Here is a 14,772-nt window from a genome sequence, read left to right on the forward strand (position 1 = left end):
GATCCAACACTCCACACTGCTTCCAATACCCAGAGTGTCAAGAACAACACTCCACACTGTTTCCAATACCCAGAGTGTGAAGATCCAAAACATATACAAAAATTTTTTTTCAGCAATTCAATGGCATTTTACAATCAGAAGATCCACAGGAAAGTCTCCATGCCACATCAGTTTTGGAGAGATTAACTTCACATCATTCCAGCTAATATTTAACTAACTTGCATGCATATGTATCCAACATCAGAGGCTCCATGATGCCAATTCACACAAATGATGGAAACCACTAACATACATGCATAACCTTTTACTTGTTAAAGGCTGTGTTTGTGGTATAACCCCATACCAATGAAACAAGCACCAAAACGATTTGATTGATTGATTGATTGGTGTTTTTTACGTCATACTCAAGAATATTTCACTTATACGATGGCGGCCAGCAATATGGTGGGAGGAAAATGGGCAGAGCCCAGCGGAAGCCCACAACCATCTGCAGGTTGCTGTCAGACCTTCCCACGTACCACCAAGACGAAGGTGTTATTAAAAATCTATGTCATATTCTGAATCAAAAACATGAATAAAATGAGGCAAAAATGGCATATTTCATGCAGCTTTTCTCTTCACTTCCTCGGAAAGGTCATGTATTTTAGATCAATCAGCGGAAAGCTAAGGCCCTTTGCAGCTGACCCAGATACTTCACAGCTGCGTATGCATGATGTCATGTCTTAATGTTATGTGACGTAGAAAGGTAAAAGTCTACTGTACATGTATTACGACCTTATACTGCTGAGCTCAGATTGGAACGTTATGAAACAAACGTTTCTTTTTCCTAATCATGGCTTCTGAGTGTAAAACACGTAAAAAAAAAAAAATGTAAAAACAAACGCGATATCTACAAGCTGAGCGAAGTAACACTTTTATCAATGAAGGAAATTCATTGTTCCTCTTTTAAAATCATAATTCAAGCAAGCCTAACAAGTAAACAAACTCAAGTTCTTTAATTGGTAAAAATAAACAGCATGAACTGTTATTCGGGACGGTACACACAAGGCCTCTGTGTTGTGCGACACTCTCGCTGTTGTTCGAAAGGTCATCTGCAAATGTATATTTGCAGACGGCCCCCAAATGTTTAAACAGCGGCGTAGAATTCTAAACAATCAGATACTACTTTAATGGGTTGTGGCCTCAGAGTTAAGATGGTTGTTTTTTTTTTTTTTGCATCGTTCCTGTAACCATTCGACATGATCAAACCAGTCTTACCCACTGTCCTTTGCCTTAGCCCTGCGGAGGAAAGTTCAAACAGGTTTTCCTGATCACCGAGATCATTGAGGTAACGGGTTTCAATCTCCAGAGAAAACTTTTCCACGAACGGACACTTGTAACGGGTCTTGGTGTAGGGGTAAGCATTCCATGCCTCCTCTTCCACCCTCAGGGCAGACTTTGGTAAGATGGCCCGAAACCAGGCTAGGAACAAGCACAATCATACAATTCTAATTAGTCATCATAAGCACAAATATGTACATTAACAATATGCACTTAACACATAACAGTGACTGGAGCTGTCAAACTGTAGGGCACTGCATCGTGTTAAAATCTTTTTTTTTTTTTTTTCATCAGTTTTTCAACACATTTATTAGGGTATATACAAACAGTTTTGTAATTTTTAATCAGAAATTTGACCCTTTCAAAAGTAACACAATTGTTTCACAGTGTTATTACAAACCAGAATTCATTTTGATGCAAGATATGCAACTAAAGGATAGCTCTTTTAATTATCATTCAGAGGCCCAATTGGATTAAACACATACATGCAACAACCCACAAAAATGCTGCCTGTACACGTACAATGAGTAAGTGTACACAAAAGTATACCAACCTGGTAAATGGCTTCCAATGTGGTATATCTTATAGGTGTACTGTCCATTTCCACCTGGGCCGTTAGTGTAAGGTTCGTTAACGATGATCTCCACGCCACTGCCTTCTCCTTCACTCTCCTCTCTGCTCTTCTTCTGTTAACAACACAAGCACAGGCAAGACTGAAGACAATTCAACTGAGTGTCAAAACTTAACCAGCAGAATATTCCTGTGAGTATACATGCATTGTAATTCTTTTGAACCAACAAGTATATTATTTGCATAACGTACTTGAAATTTCAAGACAATCAATTTAATGCTGCGTAAACCAAGAAAAAATACCAAATTTCAGCCAAATGTCAGCTGTGTATCTCCAGTAATAGCTTTCACTTTTTTATAGTCAAGATAAACTCTAACCAAAACTAATTTCATTTTTTTTTTTTTTTTAGAATTTTTGATGCGCAATAAATTGAAGCATTAAACGCAGGCTAAAATACGGGGACCTGTTCAGGCCACATATATTAAACTTTTTCTTAACTAGAACTTTACCTTAATTATTTGCTCATGAAACATTCTGAAAATTTTAGTGTTGGAAATTCTTTAAATTCAACTACCTTAAATCAATGAGCTATGATGACCTAATATTTTAATGGATTCTATATAGGCACTCAAAATAATGAAAAACATTTTGGAAAATTTTGCCTCAAAAATCTGCCCTAGAAAAAAAAATGACTTCCCTGAAATTCCTTGACAAGAAAAAAATTAAAGTATTTCTGCATGGAAACAATTTGAAATTACATTTCGTTTGAGGCACGCATTATTACTGACTTTATGTACACTTTTATTACAAAGCACTGTTAAAGTATTTACTATTAATATATTATTTTCACATATTCCTGTGGGGACACATGTTTAGGTTCTTTTGAAAATGTGTCATGTGATTAATGACTTAAAACGTCCTTTCACGGTTTACAAGTGGTATGTGAATATCGGTTTTGATCAGTGCTTTAACTGATACTGTTGCCCGGAAAAGGTGTCCTAGCCAGAAATAAGCAGAAATTCCCACACAAACTATTTACACAAAGTAAACCCTTACAAAGTAATTTGTGTAAAATATTGTGTACAAGTATTTTATGGATGACATGTTCACACTGGTAAAATAATATGTTTCAAGGAAATCATACCACCATCAAATAATATACACATGTACCAGGCATTCCCAAAAGCAGGTTTATTGCATGTTTCCTGTCACCATGACAACATTTTCCACACTAGACAAGTTTAAACCTTTTGCATTTCCATCACATGTTATTACTTAGCAAAATATTAAATTCCTATAATGCATGAAATAGAAATGCTAACATGGTTCTACTGCTATTAAATTATGAAACGCTTGTACACATGAAATGTAAGTACACTTTATTAAGAGCATAAGCATCTGGGCTGAATATTTATTTGGTCAATAAACTTCCCTCATAAGACACTTGCCCTCATTATGTACACAACAAAAATAGGTCATCCTCGAACAAACTGCATTCATAAACATTCCGTGCAAATAAACACTTATGCTGAGCAAATATACTGTCAAAACTACATGTAATTATGGGTCATATTACTTGACCTCCTGGGTACACGAACTTGTAAATCATAGCAGATATATCAGTCATATACATGGAAATATAAACTTTATTCTATCGACACCTGACCATCAGTTTTAATCAGGGATTTCATCTTACATTGTACACATGTATGTATTTTTTTATTTATTTGATTGGTGTTTTATGCCGTACTCAATAATCTTTCAGTTATACGACAGCGGCCGGCATTATGGTGGGAGGAAACCGGACAGAGCCTGGAGGACCTTCCCACGTACAGTTGGAGAGGAAGCCAGCACATGTATGTACATTTCACCTACATATATACATGTTATGATATACATGTACATATACGAGGTACATGTAGCTAAAGAATATTAAAGAACAGTTCACACCCAGCATGCCCAACCTTCAACACAGAATTTGTAATTTGGGCCTTGTGGGGCCTTGGCATGCTTGGTGACAAAAAGCAGTAATTAACAACACTCTTGTGGCCATTTTGCACACCTCACATGTCACTATATACCATTTGCCTTCTACATATGTGTGAATGTTAACTTTATCCCAAACGTGGGTACCACAGTTTAATTATCCTGGGGCACTCTGGTTTCTGGCACCAATAAAAATGATCGCAACTGCATAAAGAGAAAAAGTCTCGAGCATGTACAATGTTCAAACAAGAAATCAAATCAAAATAAAATAAATCACACACACACAAACATACATGTAGATAACGTGGAATGGCGTCTGAATAATGTGTGGATAAAAACGGGATAAAATCACGACCACAGTGAAAATACTACAGCTGATTACTTTTTATAAACGATGAATCTTTGTAAATGCATCAATCATATCCTGCATGTACATGTCTGACTCAACTGGACAGCAAATCTGCATGGAAAGTATATTTCCAAGACATCTCTTGACAGACACTGCTTTAAACGAAATAATCATCTCAAAAGCACAATCAGTACTATATTCAGTATCTGATATATGTATTTATTTTATTTAATTGGTGTTTTACACCGTGCTCAAGAATTTTTCACTTATACAACGGCGGGGCTCCGTGGCTCAGTCGGTTAACGCGCTGGCGCAGCGTAATGACCCAGGAGCCTCTCACCAATGCGGTCGCTGTGAGTTCAAGTCCAGCTCATGCTGGCTTCCTCTCCGGCCATAAGTGGGAAGGTCTGTCAGCAACCTGCGGATGGTCGTGGGCTCTGCCCGGTTTCGACCCACCATAATGCTGGCTGCCGTCGTATAAGTGAAATATTATTGAGTACGGCGTTAAACACCAATCAAATAAATAAATAAATATAGAACGTCGGCCAGCATTATGGTGGGGGGAAACCAGGCAGAACCTGGGAGAAAACCCACAAGCATCCGCAGGTTGCTGCAGACCTTCCCACGTACGGCCGGAGAGGAAGCCAGCATGAGCTGAACTTGAACTCTCAGCGACTGCATTGGTGAGAGACTCATTCAGTATCTGACATTTACATGGAGATATTGAACAGTCACTCAAGATTTTTACTTCTTATGAAAGACTCTGTAGTCATCTATGCTTTTGGGTACACGCAATCAATGATATGTAGATCGGATCTGTGCCCTACAGCTAAACTGAAGAAAAACACACCATTCTCTTGAAGCTATAAATGGAAAACTTAATCCTGGCCCATCTGTTTCAATTCCAAATTAAAGTTAATACATGACGATTTAGCAAAAGAAAAGTCATGGAGTGCTTCTTTTTTCTTTAATGTTGCCATGAGAGTGACTTTTTATTTGCACTTTGGAATAAATCGGAATCTGATCAATATTCGCAACAAAAAAAAAAACATAAAAGAAAGAAAGAGAAATATTTAATATGCTGAGAATTGTGATCATTTTATCCAAAATGCAATTCAAAGCCACCTTTTTACTTTTCCTATTTCAGGAAAAAACAAAATCTACTAATTAATTTTGAACAAAACTTTGGATGCAGGGATGTTGGCTACGCATACATGTAGCTCAATCTCTCCGATGTCTCTATAAATAACTAAACACATAGGATATTTTTTTCACCATTATAACAGCTAATTCATTCGCTTTCCATGCAAGGGTTCCAAGGTTTTATTATACCTCACAGCCAAATCTCTTCTTAAGTGATTCTGCTGATGGATTGGACTTTGCATGGAAGCCAGCAGAAAAACTGAATCACAGGATAAAGACATAGGCATAAAAAGTGCATCTCTGTCTGGCAGATTCTGGGTTAGGCCTACGATTGGGTGATGAGAGAGAGGGTCTGGCTCCATCTGCATGAGCCTGGCCAAGGGACTATCGACCCGGGATGATTTCTGGCGCGCCCGATAACAACGCCCGTCAGTCACCAGACTATGAGGAAATGAGCTGGCTGAAATTGTGAATGAAGAAAAGGCAGCCTTGGAGACATGCCACCCGCTGCAAATTACCCTGACCTTTATGCCTGCCCGTCTCGAGCAGTGCACTGCGTACAGGAAACTCCTTTGTCTCTGTCAAAGATTTTCCATTATCAGGCTATAACTTAAAAATTGATTTTCCCCCCATCCAACTCATCTCTCTCTTCTGCACAAGGCGTTTTGGCTTTTTGCTGGACAGCTGATATATAAGCCTATTATGTGCAGACTCCGTCATTAGAGGTCCAATGCATGCTGTACTGTGAATGACTGAATCGAGTGAAGCTGCACAGTACCTGGTTTTATCATGTTTATACCAAACTAGACAGCATTGCTTACCAGAAGACCCTTACTAGGGAACACTCTGACATAGGGTTATCAACCAAATATGTGTACAGCGACATTTCCCTTTGTGTACATGTATGTTGATGTAATGGTCAACTGGAACTGCTGTAATTCACAAGAGGAAACCCTATATATCACAAGAGGAGACCCTATATATTACAAGAGGAAACCATATATATATATCACAAGAGGAAACCCCTATACATCACAAGAGGGAACTCTATATATCACAAGAGGAAACACTATATATCACAAGAGGAAACCCTACATATCACAAGAGGAGACACTATATATCACAAGAGGAAACCCTACATATCACAAGAGGAAACACTATATATCACAAGAAGAAACCCTATATATTACAATGTGAAGATCGATCAGCTGATGAGCATATTCTTGTTGTCACATGCTCCAGACATTAAAAACATGTTCCTTTGGGGCAAGTGAACCGACCACCCAAGAAATAGCCCTGCTCTTTAGTTTTTATTGGTCTTTTGATTGAACTTTTTAAAAATTTTCTCTTCATGTTCATTTCTTTGCAATCTCCTTCATTTAGACAGAACAAACAACAACCAAAAGAAAAAAAAACATTCCCTATTGACCAATCTATTTTTTCTGACTGGACCATGTTTATACCCTCAAAAGAGCTTTCTGAAGTTATTTTTTAAAATAAATTTCATGTTTTGTATGGCTTATGGATTTATTGCCTAATATTAAATACTTTAATTCATGTTCACATGAATAGAATTCTGACATATCTGACTGTTTCAGTAGACAATCAAAGAAACTGAGATGAGCTAGTTTGGGAATATGGTTATTTATTTATTTATTTGATTGGTGTTTTACGCAGTAATCAAGAAAATTTCACTTATATGACAGCGACCAACATTATGGTGGGAGGAAACCAGGCAGAGCCCAGAGGAAACTCATGACCATCCGCAGGTTGCTGACAGGCCTTCCCACATACAGCCGGAGAGGAAGATAGCATGAGCTGGACTTCAACTCACAGCGACCCCATTGATGAGAGACTGCTGGATCTTAATGCTGCGCTAGCGCACTAACCAACTGAGCCACGGAGGCCCCTGGGAATATGATAAAAGCTCATTATAAATTCTGAAAAGTGCTATGAATTACTTATATGAACTGGGACAGGGATGTGGAGGTTGTTGTGGATTCAGAAAAACGTCCCTGAACATGCTGATCGAATAACTGAAGACAATGTATATACATGTATATACTGTACATCTTAAATGTGTTTCAGAGTCACAGACATGTATATATTGGCCTGGGTCTATTGGTGAGATTCTCAAGAGAGCTAGATATGCCTTCATCAAACCCAATTCAACGGAATTGAGCCACGACCAGTGAAAATAAAGCACCACCAATAAAGAGATGAACAGTTGGCAGTTAAAGGTCACCAGGAATTATGGGAACGGCTTGAGTTTGCAACAGAGATCCCTTTCTCTACTGCTTCATCTAATGACAGCTTTGAGGCGAAAATGTAATCAATTCTTGTTCATCGTTCAGCAAGACACAACTGCATATGGGTATAACCCCATGCACTGCCAGTGAGTCTGTCAGAAAATGTAACATGCTTAGTGGACTAAATCTGCGCCATTTAAACACAAATGGCAGCTTGTAAATCCAAGTTTTCTGCTTACATGTACACAACAACACAGTGTGTGTATAAACACATGTATACCTTGGCTCGGTTGTTCAAAACTGTCTTAAGATTTCAAACCAGATTTAAAACTAAAACCAACTCTTCAGCTATGTACTTGGCCAAAAAATAATTATTCAACGGCAAATATCAACAAAATCTGCCTATGTTCCATTTGGTCTCTGTACAACTGCATTGGTTGCTAGGATTGCTGTTTCATTTGGTCACTGTACAACTGTGTTGCTTGCTAGGTTTGCTGTTCAATTTGGTATCTGTACAACTGTATTGGTTGCTAGGTTTTGTTAAAATCGTAGATAAATAACAGGGCTTATTATCATTTTTAGCTGATACACTTTAGAATAACCTGGCCCTGGGCCCAGTTGTTCAAAAGTGTATTAGGATTTACGTCATGTATTAACTTTAGTCCAGACTAAAGTGCCATTCACTTTGTATTAGAATGAAACTGATATTAAGATTTAAGCCTGGCTAAACTTTAATACACTTCTGAACAACTGACCCCAGGAGTTTCCAGTCAGCATAGTAACATTTCACTTGAAGTTCAGATTTTTTTCAAGTGACACATTTTGCTTGATTCTGGATGATACCTTATAGGGCCATTATTTTGTGAAATTTGATTTATTTTTTTATCAGATAAACTATATGTCTGAGAGTGCATTTTTACATATCAAACTTAAGGCGAAGTATCCTGTCCAACAGATCAAAGAAAATGAATTAAAGAGATCCCAAGACCATACATGTACATGTACACGTAAACCAAAAACCCATGTACATGTACACGTAAACTTAAAACACATGTACATGTACACGTGAACCACAAACACATGTACATGTACACTTAAAACTCACATACATTGTACCCTTGCATTGGTCACATTTCCATATACAGTACTGTACATATACACACAAAGGTACACAATTAAATTACCAGTAAATTGTTTCAACATCAAAGGGGTAACCTTTCAAACAAAAACCAATGAGCACTCAATCTGGGAACAAATAAATACAAGTGCAGTGTAATAATTAAGTGCCAAAAAGCATTTTGCAGGAAACGTCAAGTGGGTATCCAGTCAGGAGCACATGGTCTGTTGTCCACTCCAGTTTTTAGATAACATTACCAGATGGCGTGGATCACCCTTCAAGAGAAGAAACTTCAACTCAACATTATCGACATCAAAGGCTATTTTTGGGTTCTTCACAAACAGTCTCTGATGAAAGGACGCTCAGCATGTACAAGTACTTAAACATCATTTCCTGCGCAGTTCTCAAAGCAATACGGTCTGTTTGCATTTACATGCTCACTATCATGATGTTCATTTGACTATGCCTGTGCTTGTAATCAATCGACACAAGCATGCAAAAGAACGTAAAATTGTGATCTGGATGATAATAATCTACATGTATATATTTCATTTATTTCACTGTTATTTAATGTTATTTATTTATCTGATTGGTGTCTTATGTTGTACTCAAGAATATAGTGGGAGGAAACCCACGACCATCCGCAGGTTTGTTGACAGATCCAATATTATTTAATGTCATACATGTATTTTTTTTTTTTTGCTTTTATGACAGGGTTAAGTTTTATGGGTGGAGGAAACTGGAGTGCCCAAGTTACCAAATCACCCCAAATCAAGTTTTCCACCATTTGTTTGACATGTAAAGATGTATGCACACCAAATTAGTGGAAGACAAGTGGTCTTCCAACGAAACCTTAGTTAGCACAAAAATCCACTCTAGAGTCACTGACTGTTTATATCATCACTAAGGCCCAACACTGGAAATCTACAAATCCTCTGTTTCTAGCCGGGTTTGAACCCACAACTGGTGTGTCAAGATGGCAAGAACCTTAAATATACCACCAGCACCCCAGACACATTCATGTAAGCATTTAAATCTGCATGTATATAGTGTACATGTGCACACTATTAAATGAAATATGAAATGTATACCAGATTGCACTGAGCACCTATGGATTTTCTAACATGCTCCCGTCAGAGATCACTCCAGCTTTTGATTTAAGGAAACTCCAAGTCAGGCAGCAACCTGTACATGTGCATGTATATAGAACAACTATCTGCACCAAGTTTCAGTCAATTTTCAGTACTGAATTAAAAAATTAGTGTTCCTTTAATTTCTCAACAATTTTGCATACGGGAATGTAATTTTCAATGCAATTTATGCACACTTTTTTTGGAGATAAAACTACATTGGCTGGGTTGGCCAATTTCAGAGCTTCACAAAAAGTGTATTTTATCACATGGCACAGAATAATGCTTTCAGAATATGCTCTAATAAACACGTTGAAAACATGAGAAAAGGTTGAAAAACTACAGTAAACGTGAACAAAAATTAATCATGTTACCTACTTATTTAAATCAGTTTCTGAATGACATCCACCAGTCTGAATCATGGTGGAGACAGCTGAAACAGCCCATTGTCAACAGCTATATATTGCCACCTAGCATGCCAACGCACCACTACCAATGATGGCAAGGGAATCTACATGTAAAAACTCCATACCCACTGCTACTGATTTTACAAATATAGAAAAAAATAGTTCAATATTAAAACCCTTTGAAGACTTCTTTTATGAGAATGAAAAACTGGTGATATGTTCCATTAATAAGCCCAATATGCATTTATACACATGTACGGGGAGTGCTTTAATGCATTAAGTACAGGTGTACTTGTAGCATCCATCTATTTAGGGTTGATGCTAATTGGTTTGGCAAATGGCAGAAAAGAGCACTGACCTGTACAGCAATTAACACCCTGGGCAGGTGTGGCAGTATGTGTCATGTCTGTGGTGCAGGTGTTGATAAATCTACACATACATGTATGTTTGAATTGTATGTTACCTAAAGATTGACCTGCAGTTTACACACAAGGTAAGGCCTTAAAATGACACTTCAGATCGAAACATCTTAAAAAAACATAAAACACAGATTTGGTAGCCAGCAACCTGCGGATGGTTGTGGGTTTCGTCCGGGCTCTGCCTGGTTTCCTCCCATCATAATGCTGGCCGCCGTCATATAAGTGAATATTCTTGAGTAATGCGTAAAACACCAATCAAATAAATGAATAAATTTACGTAAGGTTCCAGCTCGTTGTGAAAACACTGCTCTAGAGAACTTATTGCACCTGCGTACATGTTACGCGCTTGAAACTGAGCTACATGTACCTCGATCGATTACAGGCACAAAATTCTCAGCTCACATGGGCAACAGGCAGGAGGGGGTCTACTCCTAGTTATCACCCCTGTCCTTTGGGGACGAGACATTATGCACACACGTGATGGTGCAGTTTTAAATAGCAAAATTACAATGTGAAATCTGAACACATCATACATCTATTTCCTATGAAATAATTAATTACAAGAGCCTCTTGCATACCTGTACTTGACTGAGTTTGTATTTATAACAAAAAAATGAAGCTTTGGACATGAAAGTAGATGTATGTACATGTATAAGCGATTTATGTACAATCGGTACATTTTATATTATGGGGGGGGGGGGGGGGGGGGGATGACCGATTCTAAAAATTTACAGAAATCCCAAATACTTCTGTTTCATATTTGTACAAGAGTATGTATACCGGCAGACCATTTTTTTCAGCATAAGCACATCACTACATAAAAGATGTATGGGTTTCAAAATTGGCCTATGCTGGAGAAAACATGACAAAAACAGCAACCAAATTCCTAGTTACAACTGTGTATTAAAACAGAAACAGGGGCACTGTACCTGTATCATGTATAACTGAGCGATGCGATACTCATCCACGCTCATGGGCAGCGCAATGCGATATTCCTTGATCAGCATGATGGACGTGGATGAGATCTGTGAGTAGAAAGCAGCTCCTAGCTAGTCTCCCATTGTGGCCAGGCAGTCAGTTAGGGTGGGGCCATCCCCACAGTTCATCAACAACTGCATGGCCATAGTGGATCAGTATGCTTCTCATACAATTCACACCTCATCTGCAATAAAGAAAAATTATTTTTTATTTATTTCATCGGAGTGTACTCAAGAATATTTCAGTTTATATAAGCCGGCAACCAGCATTATGGTGGGAGGAAACCTGTGTGTGACTGGAAAGGCTGACAGCATGAAAGATGTACATGAAGGTACTGTATTGTACATTACGGTGACCATCCGTGCTTGTGTACTAGGAATGTGATGGTAATAGGTATTTATAAAATGAAGTTTTTAGGATTAATTAACTGATTAGTTAAGGCTGATGTATCAGTAAATCGCTCCAGAGACATCATTGCTTTCACGGCAGATCAAAGGAAGACAACCTGGTTAATGGACGCATATACATGTACATATGGCATTGGCTGCAGCTAGGATACAAGAATCCTCACATGACTGATGCTGTCCATGAAACCTGGAATCTGATGCGGGATAAATGTACAGCATGTACATGTATGTCATTCAGTGAGTTTATATATACTGTGTCTTCTTATGGCAGGGCCAAAAGTCCAAAGGGCTGCCGCCACGGAAGAATCATGCCGAAGACACCAGACATGACACCCCACCCACTCAAATTAAACTGGTGCTAGGACAATCCAGTCCTGTTTCCTTGCTCTACCCTCTCAATAGTGAGTGCCTAGTGACGCATGGTACATGTATATACATGTATGACCAGATCTGCGTTTCATCCCAGGTCTCCCAACGTCGAGGTAGATACACTGACCGCTAGGCCAACGGAGCACCCCAAGGCATATTACATATATGCATAAATGTATACACATAAATCACATGGGTTAAATGTTGCTTTCAATATTACTGTATTTTGGTCATATCACAGCAATGTCTCCGTCTAGTAGGCTAGACACAATCTGAACGCCAACAAATTTTACAGTGCTGCCTCATTGGAATGTCATGCCAAAGACACCAAACAAGGCGCCTTAACGAGTAACATTACAGCGACACCAAGTCAGCAGGTAAATGTCATGACTTTACATCTGGAATAGTTACATGTACATGAACACAGCTGCAAGAACAAATGTAAGTACAGTCTGTATAGTCCACTCTCAATGGAGAGTATAAAACTATTATCTTATAGAGGCCTCCATGGCCTAGTTGTTAGCGTGCTTAAGTGTAGCGCAATGCCTCAGGAGCCTGTGAGTTCAAGTCCAGCTCATGCTGGTTTCCCCTGGGCTACACTCAGTTTCCTCCCACCATAATCCGATAACGTTGGCCGCTGTTGCGTCAGTGAAATATTCTAAAAACAATAAATGTATAGTGTAAATCTTCAACCTTTTCAACCACTAAAGCACGTTTTTTGTGTCAAATTTATGAATACAATTATTACGAAAATGATGTTAAAAATGATTTGTTTGTATCACTAAAGATGCAAGCTTCATAAAAATGTGCAAACTATTTCTCTACACCCCATACTTCACTCTGAATGTTTCAAAATATTGGCCACAGAGGTGGATGAAAATGTTGAAGAATTAAGGTATGTTTACATGCATATACTTGGCATGTTCTGCAGATTTACAATGATCATGCATAAAAACATACCGTAATTCTTTATACTCCTGTAAAGTAACACTAACTGTTACTCAATTTGGATGAAATTAACACCTAAAGTACAACCCTGGGCGCACACCCACACCCAGACACACACACCTTTAGATGATCCATGACAGCTACATATACCTAGGGTAGACCCCAGTTCCAGCGACAAAGAGACTGTAATTTGACCAGTTTATTGATTTCTATGAACACGCTAGCATCAGGGTGCATCTACATCAACAGTGATTATGTTTACTGATACCAGTAAATGTTATCACGTACTATTACATCATCGCATGCAAAAGTACAAAAGTGCACAGGCCTTTGCATTGATCATAAATGAGGCAAATGAACATGTCCAAATGTTGAACACATACCGTGCACATATACTGTATTATAAATGTGTATCATTGTTAACCTACATGTACACGTATGTACTTCATATACACCATCTAGAAATAGTACGCGACAAACAACGTCTTGGAAATTCAATCCATATCTCAAATTATACATAATAATAATAATAATAATAATAATGATAATGAAAATAACAACTGTGTCAATTATGAAGAATCTACATGTGCATGTATTAACATAAGGTGATGGATCCACAGGTGTTTAGAGGAACCATAGTGTAGAAAAGCCAGTTGTGAGCTAGTCAATAGAATTGTACATGCACTATATGTGCATTTCTTCAACGTTTGCAAAGTGTACATGTACATTCAAGCATATTCTGAAGACATTACTCTGTGTTGACTGACGAAATTATATTTTTTATAAAGCCCTAAAATTGGCAAATCCAAACAATGTAGGTTTGTCTCCAAAATCTAATAATAAATGTGTATAAAATTTGCTCTTTCATGTGCAAAAAGGTTGAGGAATTGGTGTAGTATAAGACTGGGACATCAAAGACATTCATTTACATGTATAATGGTTCTGTGAAAAACATCAGATTCTAGCTGCAATAGTAGGTAAATGTATCAGAGTTGAATCTCAAACATTTCAGATGAAAATGACAATAGAATGACATTGATACAACTCTGGAACGATAGATGTGCTTTAGAGATGTTACCGAACTGGCAAGTTTATCACCTTGTGCTTTTGTGCCTGAGCTTTGTATCCCCCAAAAAACACAATATTTTCAATACCTGAGGGCTTTTTGAGCAATTAAACATCTCAACAAAGATGAAATCAACAAAGGTATTATCAAAGACAAACCTGTTCACAATAATGACGATGGAGGATGGTGTGGAATTCCCTACATTTAAGCCCAGGACCGGTTTCCACCACAGCTAGCACAGCATCCTTTACTCAAGGTACACCAAGGCCTGAAGGCGTCAGTGACAAACAACCCACTGCTGCAGCCTACAGTG

The 14,772-nt window shown here is 38.1% G+C and overlaps 1 protein-coding gene across 1 annotated transcript in view; it reads right to left on the reverse strand.

Annotated features, from left to right (window-relative positions):
* Positions 1 to 11,848, reverse strand: part of LOC135476918 (protein retinal degeneration B-like) — a 47,278-nt gene extending 35,430 nt beyond the window's left edge. The window contains 3 exon segments of the mRNA XM_064757064.1: positions 1,258 to 1,461; positions 1,874 to 2,006; positions 11,621 to 11,848. Of these exon segments, the coding sequence (XP_064613134.1) occupies positions 1,258 to 1,461; positions 1,874 to 2,006; positions 11,621 to 11,698 (415 nt within the window). The 5' untranslated portion in view covers positions 11,699 to 11,848.
* Positions 11,849 to 14,772: the final 2,924 nt, after the last annotated feature.

Source organism: Liolophura sinensis, chromosome 10 (genome assembly GCF_032854445.1).
Source record: "Liolophura sinensis isolate JHLJ2023 chromosome 10, CUHK_Ljap_v2, whole genome shotgun sequence".
NCBI classification, from domain to species: domain Eukaryota; kingdom Metazoa; phylum Mollusca; class Polyplacophora; order Chitonida; family Chitonidae; genus Liolophura; species Liolophura sinensis.